Consider the following 25,557-nt stretch of genomic DNA (forward strand, 5'->3'; position numbering starts at 1 on the left):
TCTCCATACACAGCTAAAAAAATACTTAAATTTTTAGGTAAACTATCATTTGTTAGAGATTATTAGGATACCTGATTTTATCTTCCAAAAACCACTTTCTAGATGTGCTTTAATCAAAAGCTTAGCCCTTGAATTGTTTCATTACGAATAAAAGTACTTGGAGATATAAACAATAGGGTTGGGATTGAGTGTGTTCTTTTTCTATTGTTATCACATTTACTTTGGAGACAATGACTAATTATATAACAATTCCCCCCTCCCCCAAATGGTGAACTCAATTCATAGTTTTATTTTTTCCTTTATGTTAATTTAAAAAACTAGTTAATTTTCTTTCAAATGCTATAAATTTTATTAAAGTCAAATAATTCTTTTTTTTGTGTGTGTGAGTGTGTGTGATAATCTTCTTATTGCATGCTTTTACAACTCATACTTCCTATTTTTAATGAAAAACATAATGAGACTCTTTGATATACCAATTAAATGGATACGTGTATTCTTATATATATTGTTATCAATTATTAATAATTAATTAATATGTCATTCTGACCTCGCTCAATTTTACTCACTTAACTATGAAAACTCATGTGGTAAGAATTTTAAACAATTTTCTTCGTATTCCCTTGATTGTTTGTTTGATTAAAAAAAGGAAGAAAACTTGATATTCAATCTCCAAAAGGATCTAGTGATCCTTTAAAATAGGTTTAGATAATCCGAACTGGACATTAAGTGCATTTCATTATGAGACTTGAAACCGAAAATGATATAAAACGAAATAGAACAAATTTACAAAAATCCAATAAAAAGATTACACCATATTATGTGAATCCAATCGCACCCATATCTTTTTAATATCACATATACTTCAATCTAATTTCCTAATTATATCGTAGGCTCTCCCTTTTTCTTCATTAAAAATTTGATAAAAAGAAACAAAGGACCTTCAATGATTTTCTTTAGTGGTGAAAAACAACATCACGAGAAATTACTTTAGAAAAGTAAAGTCCAGTTTCCCAAAAGAGAAAGTAGAGTGAAAATCATTACAAAAAGAACCCTATGCAATTCCTTGTCCAAAATGCAAAAAAAAAACATGAGGAAATCATGAATATACGGACTACAGTAACAGTACCAGTAGAATCTACAGTTTTTAGTTGTTAGCCCATAAATCTCTCTGCACTTGCCAGTTGCCAGCAACAATAACTACAGTAAAAAGAACATGGACACCAATATAGAAACTAAATAAAGTGGAGCCCACAAACCACCACCCAAACAAGTCCTAGGTGACCAAACTCCCACGCGTTCGTCTTTCACATGCAGTCATCGACGACTTTCTCCCACCATTTTACCCCTCTAACAAAACTACAAATGGAAGCTATTCTAAACTTCAACTCTAACTGCTTCCAACTCGTCAACCCAATATTTTTTTCTTTCTCCAAAACCCCCTTTATCTCGTCACCTTTTCTTTATTATTCTCCCCTTTCTCTTTTTCTCTTTCTTTGTCCCTGTATATATATTATACCTATAAAGAATCAGTCTTTTCTGTTTCTTTTAACACGAACATGGCTAATACTTGTACAATTAGCAATTTTTTCGTTGCCCCTATTATTTTCTTGGCGATTCTGGGATTACAGTTGAAGAGCAGTGATGGGTTTGGGACATTCGGGTTTGATATCCATCACAGGTATTCGGATCCGGTAAAGGGTATTTTAGACCTTCATGGGTTGCCTGAGAAAGGTAGTGTTGAGTATTATTCAGCTTGGACTCAACGTGATCGATTTATCAAGGGCCGACACCTTGCTGATACAACTAATCAAAGTCCCCTCGCTTTTTCTGGAGGAAATGAAACTTTAAGGCTCAGTGCTTTGGGATTGTAAGCTCCCTCTATTTATTTTTTCTGTTTGCTTTTTGCAATTGTTTTTTTGCTGCTCTAGTTATTAGTATTGTTATTTTTGTTGTTTTTGGTGTTCTGCATATGTGGGTAATTATTCCTGATTGTGAACAAGTATGTACATCTCTGGAAGTTCTCTGGGAAAACAAGAAGAATAAAGATTAGGCATGTTTCGTATGATGTCATATTAAACAGGATAGATAATTTTGTTCTATACTTCTCTATGTAAGTTTGCTTGGACTGGAATTTTGGGAAATTATTTGAATTTACTTTTAGGCGTGTTTGGTATTAATGGAAATGTTCTCTTAGAAAATAATTGGTTTCTTACTTATATTTTATTGTTTGGTAAGTAAGAAGAAAAAATTCCCCAAGAGCATATATATATATATATATATATATATATATATATATACTAGCAATACATGCCCGTGCGATGCACGGCTCACTTTAATTAACCAGTCTTTAAGGTTTATATTTTGAAAATAACTTTTAAAAACATTCTAATTGTTGTTATATATAGCAACATATACAAAATGTATTTTATATACCATCACTTTAGTTATAAAAATTTAAAACATATGATAGAATTAAGTCTTTGAGATGGAAAGAGTCGGGCTTTTTTCTCATTGTCATGACAATAAAAATTGTTCATCGATGTGAAAAAGAAAATTAGTAAGAATATGAAGGAAAATTAATATTTTAATTCTAGATTTTTTCTTTTAAATTCTTTAATACCGACAGGTTAATATCCATTTCAATTAACTAACTGTTCAGATCCAAACATAAGAACCATTGTTGTATATATTGGATTTTTTAAAAGCAAAACTAATAAAATATTTTTATTAAATTAATTAAAAATATATTATAATTTTTTATATTAATAATTATAGATAAAAAAATTTTTACAAAGAAATCAAAATTAAAAAGATATATGTTATATCGTAAATCGCCAAATTTTAATTCCGAAATGAAAATATAAATTAATACATTTTATAAATGTAAAGAAACAATAATCAGAGACTGCAAAGGAGAGTAAAATAAGTAAAGTATTGATAAAGAAGGAAAACGGAGATAAAAGTCACTCCCTCCCTTCACTTTTACTTGTCCACGTTAACATATCAAGAAAAAGAAAATTTTCCCCTTCTTATTTTACCCTTCACATTAATTACTCATTTTCTAATCATTTTCTGAGGCTATTGAGACTATACACCAATAAATATGGATATTATGATAAAATATATACTTCATTTATTAATTCTTAAAGAACACAAAATGTCAAAAGTGGACAAGTTATGTGTAGGAGAATTAAAATTAAAGCGCATACGTGTATACATGAGAAGAGAATAAATACTCAGTACTGTGACATATGTCCAAGTGGGATAAAAAAGTAGTTGGTTAAAGTGTATAATTTATATAACTATTGATACAAATGTGCATTGTTATTGTCCGTCCTCTCTTCACGTTTAAATTATTGACAAAGAAGAAAAACGGGGATAAAAGTCACTCCCTCCGTTTACTTTTACTTGTCCATGTTAACATATCAAGAGAAGGAAATTTTTGTTCTTATTATTAATTTTATCCTTCACATTAATTACTCATTTTCAAATCATTTTCGAAGGCTATTGAGACGTACACCAATAAATATGAATATTATGGTAAAATATATATAATCCCTCCGTCCCATATTACTTAGCTTGTCACTTTCCCTTTTGCACGCCCCTTTAAGAAATTATAAATAAAAGATATATTTTACTATCTTAATCATATCTCTCTCCAATAAATACATTCTAATCAAAATTGACTATTTTTAAGAACATTTATTACTAAGGGTAAGATGGGAAAGATTTAATTAATTTTATCTTGGTTTTGTAAATGAACAAGTAATTTGGACATATATTTTTAGTAATGGGGCCAAGTAATATGGGACGGAGAGGATAAAATGGGAAAGATTTACTTGATTTTGTAAATGAACAAGTAATTTGGACATATATTTTTAGACAAGTAATTTGGACATATATTTTTAGTAATGTTGAGTACTTCATTTATGAACAAGTAAAAGTGCACGGAGGAAATAAATATGTGTCGGAGAATTAAAATTGAAGTGCATACGTGTATACATGAGGATAAAATAAATATTCAGTACTATGACATATGTCCACGTGGGATAAAAAAAGTAGTTTAGTAATGTGCCCAAGTAATATGGGACGGAGGGAGTACTTCATTTATTAATTCTTAAAGAACTTGAACAGTCAATAAGTATAAGTGCACGGAGGAAATAAATGTGTCGGAGAATAAAATTTGAAGTGCATACATGTATACATGAGAAGAGATAAATATTCAGTACTATGACATATATCCACGTGGGATAAAAAAGTAATTGGTTAAATGTACAATTTATATAGCTTGTGGTACAAATTTGTATTGCTGTGTTAGTCCTATCTTCACACTTATATATATTAGAAATAAGAAAAATACAGAATAGAAAAATAGACATATATTTTTAGTAATGTGGCCAAGTAATATGGGACGAAGGGAGTACTTCATTTATTAATTCTTAAAGAATGTGAAAAGTCAAGTATAATAATGTGGCCAAGTAATATGGGACGAAGGGAGTACTTCATTTATTAATTATTAAAGAACGTGAGTACTTCATTTATTAATTCTTAAAGAACGTGAAAAGTCAAGTAATGTGGCCAGGTAATATGGGACGGAGGGAGTACTTCATTTATTAATTCTTAAAGAACGTGAAAAGTAAAAAATGAACAAGTAAAAGTGCATGGAAGAAATAAATATATGTTGGAGAATTAAAATTGAAATGCATAAATATACACAACAACAACAACAACAACAACAACAACAACAACAACCCAGTGAAATCCCACAACGTGGGGTAAATGCATAAATATACACATGAGAAGAAAATAAATATTCAGCAAGAACGTGAAAAGTCAAAAGTGAACAAGTAAAAGTGCACGGAGGAAATAAATATGTGTCGGAGAATTAAAATTGAAGTGCATACGTGTATATATAGAAGAGAATAAATATTCAGCAAGAACGTGAAAAGTCAAAAGTGAACAAGTAAAAGTGCACGGAGGAAATAAATATGAGTTGGAGAATTAAAATTGAAGTGCATACGTGTATACATGAGAAGAAAATAAATATTCAGCAAGAACGTGAAAATTCAAGAGTGAACAAGTAAAAGTGCACGGAGGAAATAAATGTGTCGGAATATTAAAATTGAAGTGCATATATGTCTATACATGAGAAGAGAATAAATATTACATATGTCTACGTGAGATTTATTAATTCTTAAAGAACGTGAAAAGTCAAAAGCGAACAAGTAAAAGTGCACAGAGGAAATAAACAAGTGCATACATGTATACATGGGAAGAGAATAAATATTAAGTACTATGACATATGTCCACGTAAGATAAAAAAAATAATTGATTAAAGTGTACAAGTTATATAGCTTTTAGTACAAGCATTCATTGCGTGTACAATTTATAAAGCTTTTTGATACAAGCTCTCATAGTTGTGTTAGTCCTCCCACCATACTTATATATAATAGAAATATATATTCTAGGCAAACATTCTGGGTGTGGGGTGGGGGCGGAGTGATGGGAGTGAGGTGGTAGGAAAGGCTGTTAGGGGGTGAGGAGAAGACAATCAATGTGAAATGTCATTAGAACTTGTATTTATTCATATTTTGACTTTTAATGAACTTGTTTTTCTAGAAAAAATATTTTCCAAAACATTTTGACTAATCAAACATGGAAAACCGGAAAATATTTTCTGGAGAAAGTTTTCATCCATTCCAAACTCTCCCTTATTCTAGTTCCAGTTCGACGTTCCAAACTTTTAATTCTTTTTCTGATTTTCCTCTCCTCTGCTGTCTCTTAACTCATCTCGAGACAAGGGATGGCTTGCATGTCTGTAATTTAGATGTTGTAAAGATTGAGTTGCAAAATCTGTAGTATCTATAGTTGTGATGTAACTAATTATTTCTTCTTAAGGTGTAGCTAACCTCCTTGGCAATTTCCAGCTTGCATTATGCACATGTCACTGTGGGCACTCCCGGGCTATCATTTCTAGTGGCACTTGACACTGGCAGTGACTTATTTTGGCTACCATGTGATTGCAGCAAATGTGTGCGTGGCCTTGAGACGCGCTCTGGAAAGGTATGTTATTTCATGCTAGTATCTTTTCTTTCTACTTTCAAATGCTTAAAGAGTGTTTCTTTTTTGTTGATCATCCCTTCTGTATATTGACTTCTGAATTTCTTTTTGTAATGAAGAAATCTGCTGATAACACAATGGCTGCACACAGTAGCTTCTCTTCAACTGTCTTTTTCGGTCATTATAACAGTAATAGATTATATTCTAAGTTAACACGATATGGAGTGGACGACGAAGTTAAGGCATTGTTTCTGTAAGGAAGATGTATAACTAACACAAAACGGATGATTTCAACAAAATGAATATTTGCAAAGTGAGTTTGATGCATGATAAACTAACATTGAAAATAAAATTTCTATTCCATATAGTTCATGGCTTGTTAGTCATGGAAGAATTTGAGATTCTTACTAGCTCAAGTACTTTATAGTTTATTGTTTATACTCCACCGGAGTTTTCTTTCAGGAACAAAATTTCTTCTTTGCTCTTTTGCCTTTGGCTTTTTATATTTCTGTACGTATTATTTCTTGGTTAACACTTATAATTATCCTCCTTTCTTTCTTTGCTTTTGAAACAGCGAATAAATCTTAATATCTACAGCCGTAATACATCATCAACGAGTGAGGTTGTTCCCTGCAATGGCACTTTGTGTGGACCAAGGAATCGATGCTTAGCTTCACAGAACGCATGTGCTTACGGAGTTGCATATCTCTCCAATAACACCTCATCAACAGGGGTACTGGTGGAAGACATCTTGCACTTAGAAACAAATAATGCTCAACAAAAAAGTATTGAGGCTCCAATTGCTCTGGGGTGAGTATGGTTACTTTTGGTTTAGAGCATACTTGGAAGTTTTAACTACTCGAATGATAATCTTTATAACTAGTTTCCATTTCCCAAAATTGGTAAAGCAGTTAAATTAGGATCTTCTTTTGCGTTTCTTCATGCACCATAATTTTTATTTTCTATTTCTTCCATTTCAGGTGTGGGATAAGACAAACTGGTGCATTTTTAACTGGCGCAGCTCCTAATGGTCTATTTGGACTTGGTATGGAAAATATATCTGTTCCTAGCATGTTAGCAAGTAAAGGTCTTTCTGCAAATTCTTTCTCTATGTGCTTTGGGCCTGATGGTATGGGAAGAATAGTTTTTGGAGATAAAGGGAGTCCAGGCCAAGGAGAAACACCACTCAATCTTGATCAACCACAGTAAGCAGTCACTTTAATTTTCTGGTTTTAGCGTTAAGAGAAGTCCGAATTCAACTGAATATGTATTTACTTTTTTTCTCTCTCCGAATGCAGCCCAACTTATAACATCAGCTTGACGGGAATAACAGTGGGACACAAGAATACTGATTTTGATTTCACAGCCATTTTTGACTCTGGCACCTCATTCACATACTTGAACGACCCCGCTTACAAAGTCATTACAGAAAATGTGAGCAAAAAACTAACTGTATGAGTTCGAGTTGGAGTTTGTTCTCTATGTTTCAAAGCTGAAAATATTTTGCTTCTTTTTTAGTTCAATTCTCAAGCAAAACAGCAACGTATTCAACCTGATGGCGAGATTCCTTTTGAATACTGCTACGGGATAAGGTGAACAGCTTTTAGATTATATTTTTTACATTCTTGATGTCCTTTGAACTCTCAGGACTAACGTGCTCATTTATGCAGTGCAAATCAAACTACCTTTGAAGTTCCTGATGTAAATTTTACAATGAAAGGTGGCAACCAGTTATATCTTCTTGATCCAATAATAATGCTCTCGCTCGAGGACGGTTCAGGAGCATATTGTTTAGGTGTTGTTAAAAGTGGGGATGTCAACATCATTGGACGTAAGTATCTATCAGTTGCTCCTGAGATTTTGTTCCTTTCCATTGAATTCTGCAATATAACTTGTACGGACACCAACTAATGATCTCACAATTATCGAGTGTTGAAGTCTCAGTTCCTATCGATCTCTCGAGTCTTCGCATCCTCTTAATTTATAGATTATGGAAATGTGAATATGACACAGTGATATAAGTAAAATCAAGTCGATAACCAACTAGTAAAACTTGTTACATTGTAATAAACCGGAGCTATTTGTCGTTTTACTCGAATCCTCTGTGCTGTATTTGGAATATATGACACAAAACTAATACATGGATCTTTTTGCAGAAAATTTTATGACTGGCTATCGCATAATATTTGATCGGGAGAAGATGGTTTTGGGTTGGAAAGCATCTGATTGTGAGTTTGTATTCCTTTGTATGACCTTTTTAGTGTGCACACCTGCTCATATTTTAACTGGAAACCTTTCTTGGCAGGTTATGATTCTGGAGAATCAAATGATAAATCGGCAACTATGCCAGTGAACAAGCAAAATTCTACTGAAGCCCCTTCGCCGGCCAGTGTGGTGCCAGAGGCCACCAAGGGAAATGGAAGTGGAAATGAACCCGCTACGTCATTTCCATCTGTTCCATCATCTAGACCTACAGGAAACAATGCACCACATTTCAATTCCTTCTATTGCCAACTTATGGCGGCTATGTTTTCCGTTTTTAGCTATTATTTGATCATTATTTCTTCATGAGGCTTTTGTTTGCCCTCTGTATAATATTGAGCTCTGTTAAAGCATATTTTATTTGCCCTCTGTATAATATTGAGCTCTGTTAAAACATAGAATTGAAGTGTTCCACAGCATTTTTGATATTGCAGTTTATACGGATTATGTACTGTAAATATAAATCTGATTTCTTACTATTTTTCCCGGTTTAGTTTAGAGACCTTTCTTTTATTAAAAATAGCCGGTAAAGGGTATTTTCTTCTTTTGGCTGTGTATGATACTTGGAATTAAAGCACTCCAGTGTGTGACCTAACATTAATGAAGAGAATAAAAATCTTGAGATATCAAGTTTTACATCCCATCAAAGACATTGACAAAACGCTAGGTGAGTTTTTCAACCTAAGCCTATGTGAGGTGGTAGCAAGTGTATCCGATGAAATAGACAAGGCGTGTGCAAACTGGCTTCCACACTGTTGTATTGGGGAAAAAAATAATCCATGTATGAGCAAGCTGACTTCCACACTGTTGTATTGGGAGAAAAAACGATCCATGAAATTATACTTGTGTTAATTTAGTCGACCTTACTCTTCATGAAGACTAGCACAATAATCAGAAGCATCTGGAGCCGGTAAAATAAACAGTTAGGAGGAACATTGCAATTTCAATCTCGAATGAGTACAGAGGAACTGTATCAAGTTTACAGTTTACAACAGTTAAACCAAAAAATTGACAACTGTAAAACGTCCAACTGTGTAAAGGTAACACAGCAAAACAACAACGGATCATACCAAACGTCAAAATATTTCTGCCCCTGCCCCACAACCATAAATTTAGACCTTACTGTAAAAAATAAAGGAAATGAAAAAAAATAGAAGTTGCTATGTATTGAGATTCACTGCGGCCACTATTCACCCAACACTGAACCATGATTCATCTTCAGAAACCGGCGTTCACTCCAATGAGAAGTCAGTCTTAGAGCGGAATTTATATAACCTCTTACTTTTCGCTCTCTTATTTTCTTCGCTTTCCGTCCTTCTTTGCCCTTGCTCGACTTTTTTCATTCTCTTCAATTCCTCGCTCTTCATCAATCTTCTTTGCGCTTGCTCGGCTTTTTTCATTCTTTCCTACCACCTTACCTTGAGAAGGCAATGATAATTGTTGTGATTTCATCTTAATAGATTTAACTAAGGAAGATAGCTCGTGCTTCTCCTTTCTCAAAGGCAAATCATCCGACTGCAATTTTTCACTAGTTACTGCCTCTAATGTTCTGGATGGCTGCAGCGGTGCAGCTATTCCAGGCTGTTGCTTTTCCTTCACAATTCCTTCTTCGGCCTTGTGTTGCTTTTGCGCCAACTGCCGAGCATAAGCTGCACTCCTGAAACAACCAAAGTAGACACCGTAAGCAAATGAAAAGAGCAAGCAGGCTTTGTTTTGGAGTTGGGATAAATGCCAGGCCAGTTTTGTTTACACACATGAATAAGAAATTTGTGTGAACAAGATGGGAAATACCGTTTGAACTGAGGATCTGTGGGGTCCAATGCGAAGAGTGGTGATTTAAAGAGAGATGAAAACCGTGGATCTTCATAATCTATACTTGGTAACTTGTCCTCAACTGGAATTTCTTTACCCTTCTTCCCCTTTGATCGTTTAGGTTTCATGTTGTAACCCTTCAAGTTAGCATCTCCTGCTTTGTCATCTGCCAGTAATAACTCAAGCTCTGCTCTACTTGCTTCAGCTTCTTCGGATGCTTCAAGGCTCTGCTTCCTTTTCCTGGTGCTCTTATCCTCTTTAGCAGAAGCCTCATCTATGAAAAAGTCCTCAGATTCTTCTATAGGTTCTTGATCACTATCGCTGCTCTCATCTTCTGATGAATCCTTGGAGTTACCTTTCCTGGACTTCTTTTTCTCCTTTTTCTTTCTGAGATAAGCTTCCCATACAGTTTCTGACTGTTTATCCTTCTTTTCTAAGATACGTTTGCTTAGATCTTCCAAGCCAGTGTTAAATGTGACCTCCATGTCCTGATCATCGTCCTCATTGTTTCCATCTGAACCCTCCCCAGACTGGAGCAACGCACGGTACGCATCTTGTTTTTTCTTCCTTTTGGCAGATTTATCTTCTGTGTCATCACCTTCCTCGCTAGCATCACTTTCACTCTCATCAGAAGCTAAAAACTCTTTCAACTCCAAATCTGCAAGCTGCCAACAGAGAAACAATATCAATATTTGCAGAGTAATAGAGAAAAACAGTATTGAGGAAAAGAAACAAGGTGACAAAATGAGGACTTTTTTAAATGCATTAAAATCTTAAAAGCTCAAAAACGAATATCCTTGATACTGGCAAGTGCAGCACAACCCTACCAGCAGCCATAATAGATAGCACAATACTAACACAGATTAATCCAGATACAGCACCTGTACGTATAAGCAAGCATGTGCACTCTATAGCACTATCCCACTTTATAGGCTCACTGACAACCAGAGGCGAATTCTGGATTTCAAGAGGATGGGTTCATCATTGCTGCTAAGATTTTTTTTTTTTTTTTTTTTTTAAAAAAAGACGCAAAAGTGCATTAAGTTGGGTTCGATCCTACAACCTCAAGGGATTAAACCCAGCACTCAATCTTGTTTGACCATGTGTTCCTTCCGTTAATGTTAGATATATTTTAAGAATTATATACATAATATACCGAGTTTAGTCGGGTGACCATGTGTTCACGTGATCCATTTTCCTACCTAAATTCGCCCCAGCTGACAACACACCCAAGTTTCAAAAAAAAAAAAAAAAAGGAGAATAGCAAAAGACGTAAGAGGTGCCTAACAATCTTCTCGCACTTGAGCAGGAAAAACGGTTATGACAAAGTTCAAGTTTCTCACAGAGATACAAAACTAAGGGCTTGTTTGGTACAAGGGATAAGGATAAATAATCTCGGGATTATATTTGAGATGAGTTTATCCCACGTTTGGTTGGGATAAAATCGCAGTATAACTAATCACGGCATTAGTTATCCCGGGATTGTAGTGTTATTTTATCCCTGTGGGAGGGTGGAATAACTAATCCCAGGATAAGTTATCCTGGGATAACTTGTTTCCAACCAAACGACCCCTAAAAGACACATATATACACACTCTACAGCAAACAAGAGTAAACCTGTTCATCATTGAATTGTCTCTTCAAGGTCCTGATGCGCTGTGGCTCATCCTCATCCCATGTAAGTTCAATATTGCTATGCTGCAGAGCTCGAGTGTGAAAATCTAGACCTTCATAATCTGCAGGGGCCTAAGTACCAAAAGAATATAATAATCAATCACCTAAATCATCATTTTCGTTTCTTCCCCCTTTTAAGAGAATAGTATACTCTAGCAGGTAAAGTGAAGCAGACCAAAAAAAAAAAAAAATTATCCTCCAAATATGCAAAAGAAAAATGTTAGTGTCTTACTTATTAAAAAATATAGTAGTATCTTATCAAGAAAAGGACAGTTAAAACATAATACAAAATTGAGAAGACGAAAAAATTGCTGACACGATATCTTCTTTAGCAACAAGAATTACATATGCCTTGAGAACATTATTTTTATAAGAAGCAGTAGCTCTTAGAAACAGTTGTCGACTCCTCGCGCAAAGAACAGAGAGCAGAGGGAAAAACAAGGGCGAAGAAGAAAGACTTGTCTTTTATCATTTTCCTTGGCAGCAGAGTAATCTCGGAAATAAAAGGAAAACATGCACACACACAATTAGATCACTTTTTTAATTTGATGAAAACAAGCAGATAACTCAACATGTCTAAACTATAATATACTCAATAACAACCAATGAAAACTTCAAACAGAAATGCAATTAGATTTTATATTTTCAGCCAATAATAACCACTAAAACTAAAGGCTCCTGTGATGACAAAGTGATATCATAAATTACCTCTGTTGCAATGTCACGTGGTTGATGCTTGAATTCCATGGAATCCGGAATAAACCTCAAATCTAATTTGTTTGATGTTCTTTCAAACTCAACCCCATCGCAAGTTTTGTAAAGGTAATCTGCTGTAGCAATTGAATCACATTCCACCACAGCATAATAATACCTGCAAAGTACAAAAGAAGTATCTTTAAAAGGAGACCCAAGGGAGATATAATGAAAGACATAGGAATTAATAAACACGGAATAGAGGAGCATAAGGCGAAAAGAGAAGAAGAAACAGAATATATTTTATAAAGGTTCATGAACAGGTTATCACTTTTAGTCAGCATAAAATGCAAGAATCACTTAAAGATACGTTACTCAGGAAAAGCACAGAACCATATTGTCACCTGAGCCGACTCATTTCATAAGCACGTAATTTCTTATTGTCAATTTCGTCGTCGTCGTCATCTTCATCATCACTATCTTCATCTTTTTCATTTTCATCATCAAATAGGCCAATTGGACCATTGACAGCCTCCTCTTCCATACGGTTGAGTCCAAAGTCAGATGGATAGACAGCAACCGATATTATTTGACCCCCTTTTGGCAGAAGGGAGTTCAATAGCACATACAAGTCAACTGCCTACATAGCGTAACCAGGTAACAGAGAAGAGAACTTAATAGCACAATAGAAGTTAAATACATAAAAGCATAGTTTGGTTAATGGCTAGTTATTACGGAATATAAGGCAGGGTTATTATGAGGTGAATAATAATGTAGGGTGCAGTGAAAAACAATTATTATATGGGATTCCTACTTTAAGGGAATTTTGTCTTTAGATATTCTAGTCCAGGCATTGCTACTAAATATATTATTATTTCACATTATCTAGCATAAATATTAGTAGTATATAAATTTCCGCATAAGTTATGCCAAAAAAGTAGCACAGAGTTTAATACTGAAAACTAAACAATAGAGATTTATACCAGCATCATTCTAGATCACCTTACAACCCCTTGTACATTATATATGACAAAACCAAGGTTCAATCCACAATATGACCACAGTAGGGTACAGATAACTTTTATGGTCTCACGATGAATAACAACTAACACTATCATATATTTAGACAAATACATGAATTCATAGAAGGTCTCCCGCATATTCTGAGTTCTGACGGTCTTCTATTTCTTTTAGTTTGTAAGTTCGTCCAGAAACGAATAAATTTCTGCGTGCAACTCGATTTCAAAGCTAATCAATACTTCTCTGCAATGAATCAATATATAACTTTTTTATTGGCTATACCTGTTCATAACTATTGCTATGTTCAAAATTGAATGCTCGGAATCTCTTAAAAATTTACTCCAGTATACAGAAATGCTCAAACTGTTATGCCAAGGTTTCTATGAGACATTAAGACAACCCCGGTAAATGGTCAAGTAAAACTGAATCAAGCAAATTCTTATCCCAACCAATTCAACAGTCTGCAGGTCAAAATTTATCTTGATAAGGTTGGTTTAAACAATTACATTACAGTATTGTTAATGAAAAACAACTATAATTAGCATGTGAAAGAACAAAAGTTCTAAATTCAATGCCTTTCTAGGAAAGATTCCCTTTTCCATATTGAAAAAACCAAAGAACTCACCTTTACTCTGCCCCAATCCATGTTAACAGCTGCAAGCCTCTTAGTTTCCTTGTCAATTTCAGGCACATCCTCTTTCTGTTTCGCTCCAAAAGAAAAAATTTGAAAAAATCATTAGACACCATAAATCCAAATTTCATACCCAAACAAAAATTCTCTCTTTTTCATTGTATATACCTGCATGAAAGTGTCTTCCTCCTCTGAGGAAACCTCATCACTTTCATCATCAGAATCAGAATCCTCATCCTCTGTACTTGCCAATGAATCATCCCTTTCCAACTCCTCATCGTCTTCGGACTCTGATGATGCAACCACAACTTTCTTCAATTTAAGGTCCTCAATTTCTTCCTCACTTGTCCCGCTGTCACTATCGCTTTCTTCTTCTTCCTCTTCTTCATCAGATTTTCCAAGATTGGCATTGATTTTCTTAATTAATGGAGATGTAATGGGCTGTTAAATATAGTGAATGAGGCTTTATTGGAAAAAGCAAATGTGTAATACTAAACTGAATTCTACATTCAATTTTAAAGAGTACAATAGTGGGAGGTATTTGTAGAGACTCACCAGTACTATTATCATAGTCTCTTACTACTCCCACTATCCCAATTCATGCGATACAATTACTTTTTTAGTAAGTCCCAAAAAGAATGATACGTTTCTATATTTGGAAACAATTTAACTTAAAACTTCCTATTTACCGTTAATGAAATGATTTACAAAGACACAAATATATATGGCTTGTTTTAGATCACAAATTTCAACAGTATTCTATTTTTTAAACATCGTGCCTAGTCAAACTATATCGCATAAATTGGGACGGAGGGAGTACTTATTATGATTCTTTTTTAAAATGTGTACTATATGACTTTTGCTTGTACTCTGTCAAATTCAAATTCTAGTATAGTTTATGATTACAGAAACTGGAAAACCTACGCTATGCTACAGACTTGTAATATTTCAGATTTGTATCATCACCTTTGATTTCTCCTTCTGCCTCTTTTGTTTTTCACCATCTGCTTGTTCTTCTTCCTGAATGTGGTAATAATGGTTAAGAGGGTTATTAGAGGAGGATTTATTACGGGGTTTGCCTCTAATATCAGTTGGGGCTTTTGATGAAGTGAAGTTTTTGTCAGTGAACATACGGTTAAATCTAGAATCAATTGTGACTTTCGACTTTTTCTGTGGCGGTTCACGGAATCTAGGGTCTGAGTGTAATGCCGCAAATCTAGAATCATTGATGATGTTTTTCTCAGTTCTGTTTCCTTTACCGCTTTCATCTATGGCGGCAGGGGAGGTATTGGCCGGTCTTTTTCCCTTTTTCGTGTTACTATCTTTGTTTTTGGACCCCATGACTATGTCCTAAAACCCTAAAACCCTGGATGTTATGTTATTACATTACAGACAATATGACTGATGAGGAAGAAGACGGCGACGATGGCCAGATTGGGTCAATGGATATTTAGAGCCCAATAGTTTAGTCCAATGATATGGGTCATTTGCACGATTGACCTTTAAAGGCGATGGTCTTTAATTTTTGGCCCTCAAATCCTTCGCTTAATATCTCGATGTCCTGCCTTTGAATCTAGGCTCAATTAAAAAAAATCGCAAGGTAGAAGTTGTCGTAAAATTATGTCTATTCGGGCAAAAGTTAGGCCTTAAGTCAAATTTTTAGCCAAAATTAGGCCTTGAGGCTTAACTTTTGCCCAAAATTAAATCTATTGGGGCAAAAGTTAGATCTTAAGGCAGAGGTTTGAAAAACTCTAGCTAAGTAATTTTTTTTTGTTTTTAATCCTTAAGGCATAAGTTGAATGCCTTAAAGCAGAGTTTAAAACTCTGGCTTAAGGCAGAGTTTGAAACCCAATTTATGTCTTGCAAATCCAAACTCTACCTTATATTTTTTTTTTTAATTTTTGACTGAACGGGCCTTCGAACGTGGAATCAAGGGAGTTATAGTGAAGGACAAAAATTTAGACCACCAATTTAAGAGACCAAAATTAAAGATTGAAGGATGTTTCGCTCCAAAAAACCCATGATGTTTCCTGATGAGCCCAACCCAAATGCTTAACTGAATCAAAAGCCCATCCATTATATGTGAGTTGATAATGGGCGAATTGCACAAAATAGCGATTTTTAGATCCCCAATTTAAACAATAACCAGACCTTTTAGATAATACAAGCGTATTTACAGATCAATATGTAAAAAAAATTCCGCTTGAAATTTATGTTGGCTATTAAAAATTATGTACTTACGATTTTCAAATTTAGGCACATGAACTAAGGATTACGGATTCTGCTAGAGCTGGCTATAAAAGCTTATGAACTTATGCTTTTCATTTAGACACCTGAATTAAGAATTGTACTGATTGAACAACTAATTATCTATAGTAATTTTAAAGCTGCACCTTATATAAGAAATACAATACATAAGATATGTTTTAATCATTTAAAATTAACTGCTTGTGTAAAATTTAGTATTTATTATCAGTGTATATAAGTTGAATCTGCTAAGAAATAGTACTTAATAGATTTCTGAAAATCTCGTTAGTACAAAGCCAGCTTGCGTTCCTAACTACCTGTCACATCTCACTAATGCTATATTCCAGTCTAATCCTTTCGCCAAATTATTGTAACTAACAAAAATTAGTCTTAGATAACAAGCCAGAACAACATGGGAAACTGTTTTGATGTTTCAATTTCAACTACTTTACCAGTAATGTCTCTTACTAAAGGGGAAGTTGTTTTTCCTTTTCTTTTCCTATTTAGAAAAAGGTGACGCTCCAAGAAAATTTTCTCTATTGTTTTCTGCTGAAAACAGTAAGTATTATTTACATATGCCAAAGAATATAAAAACTATAGTAAGATTATTGAAGTTCAAGAAAATACTCATCCGTCTATTTTATGAACATGAAAATGGACTAACGACAAGGTTTAAAATGAAAAAGAAAAGGAAGGACAATGATTTAGTATGCTTCAAAAGCACTCGATTACGAAAAGGAACATGCATGTTACCAAATCCACTGTTACAGCTAACATTTTCAACTCCACACTCCAACAATCATTTCTCAAATCTGTCGTTATGTTTCAGAACATCCCTATATATAGCTTGCTAATTTTTCTTATTCTTCAACGCAAATCATCTGATTCTTACCACTAATTAGGAATTACATTCTTTGCAGGATTTAGCTAAGCTATGTCATCCTCTTCTGCATTAATCTTGTTCAGCTCATTGCTAATTTTCTCATTAATTTATTCTCATGGAAATGCACTTAGTTCAAATTACTATGAGAGCACATGCCCTCAAGTTGAAGATGTTGTCACACAAGTTGTCACTGCAGCATCAAAGAAGGACAAAACTGTCCCTGCTGCCCTTCTAAGGATGCACTTCCATGATTGTTTCATAAGGGTAACTTTTTGCACTTTTTGAACAAATCTAATTACTATTATTTTTGTTATTCCTCCTGATTTTTTTTTTCAATTTTCCCACAGGGGTGCGACGCTTCAGTGTTACTGAACTCCAAGAAAAACACTGCAGAAAAAGATGGCCCTCCTAATGTTTCTTTGCATGCTTTCTATGTTATTGATAGTGCAAAGAAAGTCATTGAAGCCCTTTGCCCTGGCATAGTCTCCTGTGCTGATATCTTAGCCTTTGCTGCCAGAGATTCTGTTGTCATTGTAAGCAAACATTATTGCTCAAGCAGAATTTTACTTGCTGAATTATCTGACCATCTCATCTAAAAGTTTAAATTGCAACTAAGAGTATACACGTTTATTTACTTAGTAGGCGTTTGGCCATAAAAATCAAATATTTTTCACTTTATTTGAAATTTTGAAGTTGAAGTTGAAGATGGAGTTGTGTTTGGTTATAGTTTCTGCAAAAAGTATTTGGTTGCTTCAACATACTGAAAGTGAAAACAAAATTTTAGGGCCAAACGGGTCCTTAATTATGTCTTCGCCGTTATTCACTTCGGAACTGAAATTCTTTTTACATATAACTTAACGTTGTAACGCTATTATGGGCAGTCTGGTGGACCTTTCTGGGACGTGCCTAAAGGAAGAAAAGATGGAAGAACATCACAAGCCAGTGAAACTAGACAATTGCCAGCTCCCACTTTTAACATATCCCAACTTCAACAGAGCTTCTCTCAAAGAGGATTATCACTGGAAGACCTTGTTGCTCTCTCAGGTCATCTACACAAACAATTATATAATGAATTTAACTTATATACACTTATTTTATACTATCAGTATGTAGTAACTTGTTGTGAAGTTACCTGTCTTACTGCTTTCCAGGTAATTACTAATTCCACTTATTAACGTCTCTTGTATTTGAGCTAATAATTAACAAATGACGTGTCTAAATCTGCAGGTGGACACACATTAGGTTTCTCTCATTGTTCATCTTTCAGCAACAGGATACACAACTTCAATACCACCCATGATGTTGACCCAACATTACATCCATCTGTGGCTGCAACTTTAAAGGGCATTTGTCCACTGAAAAACAGGGCTAAAAATGCTGGAATTCCCATGGATCCTTCCTCAACGGCATTCGACAATACATATTACAAGTTAGTTCTTCAGCAAAAGAGCCTGTTCTCTTCAGACCAAGCTTTGCTCAGTATTCCTAAGACAAAAAGTCTGGTTTCTGAATTTGCTAGCTCAAAAGAAGCTTTCTTTAAGGCCTTTGCTAATTCCATGATTAAAATGAGCAGCATAAATGGAGGTCAAGAGGTCAGAAGGGACTGTAGGGTAGCTAATTAATTACTATGAATCCTGCCAAATTAATGATAATCCAGAGTGCAGTGGTCTTCATTTGTTTCCTTATATTTTTCAGATTTCTTTAGTACTTATGCAGGGCACCTTTTAATGTGTTATAGGATTTTGAGGTGCAGAACTTTTGTCAAATCTTATTATCAATGTATCAGTTTGTATTTGTAAGTTACTACAATAAATAAATCATACAACCCTTTTTGATGCAATTGTTGGTCATGTAATTCAGACGAATTAATGGTTTCCAGCCAGGAATTGGAACATGCCCAAGTTTAAGGAACACTATTTTCTTGAACCTTCTTAGGTAAAAGAGAAATAAAAATAAGTGTGAACCTTTTCGTAATGGGTAAAGTTTTAGCAATTCATTATCTTGACAAATAACTTTTACCAAGTTGAATATTATGTTTATTTTATTAGCTTAGTCATGCCACTCGGTGAAAATCATAAGTTTGATATAGCATGTCTCTTCAATAGTTCAAAGCCTCAAAATACCTCCCAACGTTTGACCAAAATCCCAATTACACACCTAATCTTTGCGGGGGGTCCTATTATCCCCCTGGATAAATTTTTTCATTATCAAAATGCCCCTTTTTTGCTGATGTGGTAGTCCAATTTGCCAACCCCCAAATATTAAATGGCGGTTGTACACACGCGTCTGGCCCACGTGCCACGTGTTTAATTTTGCCCCATTTTTTATTAATTTCCCCCTTCTTCCATCCATCTACTCTTCTTCTTCAAAAAAAAATAAAAATCTCTCAATTTTCCATACTCCATTTTTAGTAAGGATTCGAAAACTCATTCCCAATTCTCCTTCATCTTCATCAACATTATCATCATCATCTTCATTAGGAGTTGAAAAAAAAAATCACACCAACTTCCTCAAATCTAATTCAAACAAACCCAAATGTGAAAGGAAGCTTCCTAACACCAAATAGAACAAAGTTCATCAATTAATTTGATCAAACAATCAAGAATTCAAAGAAATCCATTTGGTGTTCTTCGTAGCTTTCTCCAAATTCCTAGCAATGGAGTTTAATTTTCTCCCAAAATCAACTCAAAGAATTAGTGCTTAAACAACTCCAACCAACCAACAAATAGCAACTCCAAACAAGCAACTTCCAATTAGATTTTCTTTAACAAGATTAGATTTTTCAACCTTGTTTTTTTTTTCCAGATTTTTCCTTTTTTTTTTTTCTTCAGATTTTTCGTTTTTTTTTTCTTCAAATTTTCGTTTATGGTGGAAAGTTGTTCTTTAACAAGTTGTTCAGAATCATATGTGGATTTTCTTGCAGTTCAGATTTTCGTTTACAATGAATATTATTTTGACAAAAAAAAAATGGAGATGGATATTAAATAGGGTGAAGAAGAAGATGAAGTAGCCTAAAAATGGAGGGATGTCAAATTTTATCTACGTGGCATCATATGTGGCAGCTTAGTTGGCGTCCAAAACAGGTTAGATGCAGATTTTTTAAGGCCGTCACGCGCCACTGGGCGGTGTATTCACGCTCTCTGCCACATCAGCAAAAAAGGGTCATTTTGCTACTGAAAATTTTTGTCCAGGGGGGTAATAGGACCCCCGCAAAGGTTAGGTGTGTAGTTGGGATTTTGATCAAACGTTGGGGGTATTTTGAGTATTTCGTTCTCTTAGCTATTGGGTGATTCCGCGAAAAATTGAAGCGGTAGTTTTCTAAAATTGTGCGCTTTTTGCCTTTTAATATACACAATGTAGACCTAGGCTTTATGGCATGTATTTGGTTATTTCTCTTGTGGAATTCGAGATAATGTGTGTCTTAACTCGACTTAGTTGATTGCCAATAAGAAAGACTTGCTAAACTAAGTAGGGTATTTCTTTTTAATAACTCATTAACTGAAGAAGACCCTAACAAATCCAAGTGACCCGATTGACGAACGTAAGCGACAGAGTTATCATAAATTGATTTTGCGGGCATCACAATAAGTCTTTTCTCCTATTGTAGGTGCGTGGAAAAAGTTTACTTATGCTCGGTCTTTACACTAAATCGATAAACACCTGACTTTGTATATTTTATGTGCACCTTTATCACTAAGCATGATAATTTATATTATCACCCTAATCTATCGCTTAACTGTAGTAAACTAATGTGATTTTTATGAACAAAAGACTGGACTGATGACAATAATTCCAAACTCAAAACGGAATTTTTGCTTAGGTTGTACAGTATCCAAAGCAGAGAGCGGTTCCAACTGGGTTATTCCTGGAATGACCCGACTGTCTACTACTAGTATTTTGGTGAAAGTTACACATAGCAGCCCCAATTCAGGAAAATCAAATAGCGGGTCAAACTGAGGACCACTAGAGTTTCTTTAAAGTAGATGTTTTTAGATCTCACTCTTATATGTCCACTGATATACAAGACATGAACCAAATAAAACATTCTAAACACCAAATTTAGTGTAAGTGTAACAACAACAGTGAAGCTTTAATCCAATTAGTTCATATCACATGTATCAATTATTCGCTTCAATTGTGTTATGCTATTCGCTAAATTCAAATAAATTTCAAGAGGTTATAGTTCTTTGTGATTTTAGATTTATCGTGTCTTCTTTAACCCACTCATACTTTTAACAAGTGAAAATCGATAAGGTGCAAACCCATAAATGAACTTTCAACTTGCTAAAGAAAAAAGATAAAAATGTTCCTTAGACCCCGCTGAAAGAAGCAGACCCATATACATCTCTCCAATGCAGAGCAAGTAAATCTTTGCTTAGTTAGGATGAAGGGGAGGAACTAAATCCACTGTATATAACAAAATCATGACTAGCCCAACTTAATTTACCAGACAAATTGGATTCTCATAAACATTACTACTACATTTTCACTAGAAATTATTCCTTCTGTCACGAGACAGATTGGATTCGGACGTATGATAATTACTCAAGAGATTAAGGAAAAAGGAAGTAAAAGTTATTCTCACTGTCTACCTTTTTGACATTTTGGTTGTGGTGGAGCAATCATCAATAAGAAAAGCAGCAAGATCAAATCATAATTATGTGTTATCATTGCAAACAGACAAATAGTATTATGCTTTATCTTAATAGAAAGCCATGCGTGGCGTCTTTACTTGGCCATTTACTCTACTGACAGGTAGCTCCTTTCTCAAATCGAAATGACCAATGCTTTACCTATATATGCTGAAAACCACAAAATTTTATCTAATTACCAAAACGATATCAGGATTACAAATTAGAATTGCATGCATAATGTCATTGTTTCATAAATTTCATATGTGTAACATGTTCAATAAATAATCAGTGCCCTTTTGAAAGTGGATTTTTGCTCGATTGACAAAAAGTAACAACAAAAATCTTTTTAGCAATTAGAGATGCTTAGAAAACACTCCACTATCTATGACAAACATGCATGCCACTAAATTTACTATTCAAGCTAATCATTTCAAATCCACAAATCAAAGAATAATCAGAATAACTTTAGCTTGGCCCTCACTCTATAAGTATATGCTTTGGAATTGTCACATAACATGAGCCATAAAATAATTACTCCTTGGTAGAATTCCCATGGCATACTTTGTTCCATTGTTGAGCACATTTCTTATTTTCTCCATATACTCTCAAGGGAATGCACTTAGTTCAAATTACTATGCAAAAACGTGCCCTCAAGCTGAAGATACAGTCATGAAAGTTGTTAAGGATGAAGCAAAGAAAGACAAAACAGTGCCCGCAACACTTCTAAGGATGCATTTCCATGATTGTTTCTTACGGGTACACAACTATATAGTAACATGTCTTCTATATTATTTCTTAAAAACTTTCCCCTGTTATTGCAAAACGTATTAGTTATACTTATTTTCTCTGTTTTACCTTCTTGAAGGGCTGTGATGCTTCAATTTTGTTAAGCTCCAAGGGGAAAAACACCGCAGAAAAGGATGCGCCTCCTAATGGTTCTATGCACGGGTTCTATGTTATTAATGGGGCAAAGAGGGCAGTCGAAGCTATATGTCCTGGCGTAGTTTCTTGTGCTGATATTTTAGCTTTCGCTGCGAGAGATGCAGTGGTGTTAGTAAGTATATATCCCCTGCTAGGAAATACACTGTACTAAAAGTTTAGATATATTGTATAATGTTATAACAAAATCCAAATTCCATTAAAATGGTACTACTAAACTAGAGATTCTGAAAACAAGGACTAATATAATGCTGAAAGAACAGGGGTAATAGTGCTATCAGCAGAGGCAGAACTAGAGGGGTGGAACCCCGACCTTAGCTCGAAAAGCACACTATAAATATAAGGTCAAGATATTTTTTTTTCTGTGTATGAAGAAGACAATGAAGTAATGAACCCCTTGATGAAAATTCTGCTCTGTCACTATATTCAACAAGCTAATAAAAGTTGATTTTCCAGTCAGGCGGACCATATTGGGACGTGCCTAAAGGAAGAAAAGACGGACGAATATCAAGAGCCAGTGAAACAACACTACTGCCAAAGCCTACATACAACATTTCTCAACTCCAACAAAGCTTCCGTCAGAGAGGTCTTTCACTAGATGACTTGGTGGCTCTCTTAGGTCCGCACAAAAATGCTCCAAAATTTTCGCGCATTAACTTCTTAAAAGGTCATCCAACTTATAATTTTTAGGTTAATTGATACGACTATATATTCTCTTTGGCACAGGTGCACACACTATAGGTTTTATGCATTGCTCGTCCTTTATGAACCGCATATACAACTTCAACGCCACACATGACATCGACCCTACGCTACGTCCATCGTTTGCAGCAAGCTTAAAGGGCATATGTCCACTCAAAAACAGGGCTAAAAATGCAGGAATAAGCAATGATCCTTCATCAACAACATTTGATAATACTCATTACAGGCTAATTCTGCAAAAGAAGAGTTTGTTATCTTCGGATCATTCTTTGCTGACTAATCCGAAAACGAAGAGCCTAGTTTATAAGTTTGGTACATCAAAAGCAGCTTTCTATAAGGCTTTTTCTAATTCCATGATTAAGATGAGTAGCCTTACAGGAGGTCAAGAAGTTAGAAAAGATTGCAGGGTAGTGAACTAATTTTGCTCCCTTGTTGATTACTTCTACTTAATTAGCAATTTGATGTATCTGTACAATTTTAATAAGATGATCCAGGAAAATTGGGTTATATTATACTATAATCTTAGTTTCATTTTATTGATGGCAATACTGGAAGATTGATCAGTTGCTTCAAATGTCATCGTTGTGAAGAAAAAAAGAAGGGAATGGACAAAATAAATAAGGAGATAATGTTACCACAAGAGGCATAAAGAACACAGCACCGAGGATAGTGTTTTAATGTAGATAAGGGAACACATGAATATGGAAGATTTGTTACTACTCCCTTCAGTACATTTTATATTTGTTAGTCTTTACACTCTCCTTAAGAATATATTAACTAAACGGATAATTTGAGATTAAAAGTGAAAATAATTAAATAGTAATTAATTTTATTTTGATTTTCTAAATGACAATTATTTTAATATTTTGGACTAACTAATTTTCGTTTTGATTTTCTAAAACGACAAGTAAATTTGACCTTAGAGTATAATTATTAGGAATTTTTCCTACTATGAGGTAGAGAAATACACAAGATGGCAAATTAAGTGAAGAGTCACTTTTCAAAATGGCAAAATCCATGGGATTCCTTCTTTTTTTTTTTTTTTTTTTTTTTCAATCCTTTGTTTTTTGGCATCAAATGACCATGAAGTCGCTTTACCCTTCACCATAAAGTAGTCTAACTTTTCACATTTTACGAAGTAGTAAGTGAAAATTACCCTATTCTTTTTAACAAATACTCTCTTCGTTCACTTTTACTCGTTTACTTTTGATTTTGCATCTCTCTTAAGAAATAATAAATGAAGTGCGTAATTTACCAATCTACTCATATTAGTTGGTGCATATTTTTATTGGATTTAGAAAATGATTTGAAGTGAGTAATTAATACTAGTGTCCGGAACCAAAATGACCCCAAAAAAGACCATATGAACAAAAATACCCCAACAACAAAAAAAAAAAGGTGACAAAACTACTTTTAACGCAGTAATTTATTGCGTTAAAGGGTCCCTTCTTTTATTTTTGTTTTTGCTTTTGGTTAACTCCTATTTCTTTACACTTTTGAATGTACTTTAGCCATAGATTAATCATGTTTCGGGACTCCGAAACTTCAATATTTTATAGAGAACCCTGCTTATTTTTGTGCGATTAATAAGGTAGGCTCAATACATCAAGGATAAGCAAAACTTCGGATTGCCGTTTTAGTGGTTTCGAACTCCATTTTTGTTTGAAGCTTGGTGTCATTAGCTTTAAGTTATAACAATATGAAAATACTTAAACTTGTTCATTAATAACAAACCGAAAGTAGTAAAAATACAATCATCAAACAAAAAAAAAAAAACTTAAAATACATTCATCAATTCATGCCCTTGAGTTGATGAAAAACTAAACATACTAATATTCTTCAAAATAACAACATCATCATAAATTAAACATAAAACTAAAATCACAATATTCTTAATCATCATCAGAATAGAAGTCCTCAATATCATCCTCAGACATATCTTTGTTCTGTAGGTATTAATTCCCTACCAGTTGATGAGGCTTGTTCTTCGGTCAACTTTA

The 25,557-nt window shown here is 34.2% G+C and overlaps 4 protein-coding genes across 5 annotated transcripts; 3 read left to right on the forward strand and 1 right to left on the reverse strand.

The window, feature by feature from the left end:
- Positions 1–1,374: 1,374 nt before the first annotated feature.
- Positions 1,375–8,801, forward strand: LOC132621412 (aspartyl protease family protein 1-like). Its single transcript, XM_060335669.1, has 9 exons — positions 1,375–1,867; positions 5,928–6,063; positions 6,635–6,870; positions 7,041–7,265; positions 7,359–7,494; positions 7,579–7,652; positions 7,731–7,891; positions 8,217–8,288; positions 8,366–8,801. The coding sequence occupies exons 1-9, from the start codon at positions 1,557–1,559 to the stop codon at positions 8,629–8,631; spliced, it is 1,617 nt and encodes a 538-aa protein (XP_060191652.1). The 5' UTR covers positions 1,375–1,556; the 3' UTR covers positions 8,632–8,801.
- A 437-nt stretch (positions 8,802–9,238) lies between these two features.
- On the reverse strand, positions 9,239–15,567 carry LOC132621653 (pre-rRNA-processing protein ESF1). 2 transcript variants are annotated; one of them, XM_060335994.1, is made up of 8 exons: positions 15,119–15,567; positions 14,321–14,569; positions 14,147–14,221; positions 12,906–13,141; positions 12,517–12,679; positions 11,752–11,880; positions 10,114–10,799; positions 9,239–9,979 (listed from the first exon to the last, which is right to left on the reverse strand). In XM_060335994.1, the coding sequence occupies exons 1-8, from the start codon at positions 15,491–15,493 to the stop codon at positions 9,616–9,618; spliced, it is 2,277 nt and encodes a 758-aa protein (XP_060191977.1). In that variant the 5' UTR covers positions 15,494–15,567; the 3' UTR covers positions 9,239–9,615. The 2 variants fall into 2 exon arrangements, with proteins under 2 accessions (XP_060191977.1, XP_060191975.1); XM_060335992.1 differs by having other exon boundaries at positions 14,321–14,593.
- A 1,690-nt stretch (positions 15,568–17,257) lies between these two features.
- LOC132621978 (peroxidase 64-like) lies at positions 17,258–19,122 on the forward strand. The gene is made up of 4 exons (XM_060336487.1): positions 17,258–17,546; positions 17,630–17,815; positions 18,164–18,326; positions 18,510–19,122. Exons 1-4 carry the CDS (start codon positions 17,334–17,336, stop codon positions 18,902–18,904), a joined length of 957 nt encoding a protein of 318 aa, XP_060192470.1. The 5' UTR covers positions 17,258–17,333; the 3' UTR covers positions 18,905–19,122.
- A 3,295-nt stretch (positions 19,123–22,417) lies between these two features.
- On the forward strand, positions 22,418–24,077 carry LOC132624040 (peroxidase 64-like). The gene is made up of 4 exons (XM_060338862.1): positions 22,418–22,672; positions 22,782–22,970; positions 23,312–23,474; positions 23,582–24,077. The coding sequence occupies exons 1-4, from the start codon at positions 22,469–22,471 to the stop codon at positions 23,974–23,976; spliced, it is 951 nt and encodes a 316-aa protein (XP_060194845.1). The 5' UTR covers positions 22,418–22,468; the 3' UTR covers positions 23,977–24,077.
- Positions 24,078–25,557: the final 1,480 nt, after the last annotated feature.

Source organism: Lycium barbarum, chromosome 12 (genome assembly GCF_019175385.1).
Source record: "Lycium barbarum isolate Lr01 chromosome 12, ASM1917538v2, whole genome shotgun sequence".
Taxonomy (NCBI): Eukaryota; Viridiplantae; Streptophyta; class Magnoliopsida; order Solanales; family Solanaceae; genus Lycium; species Lycium barbarum.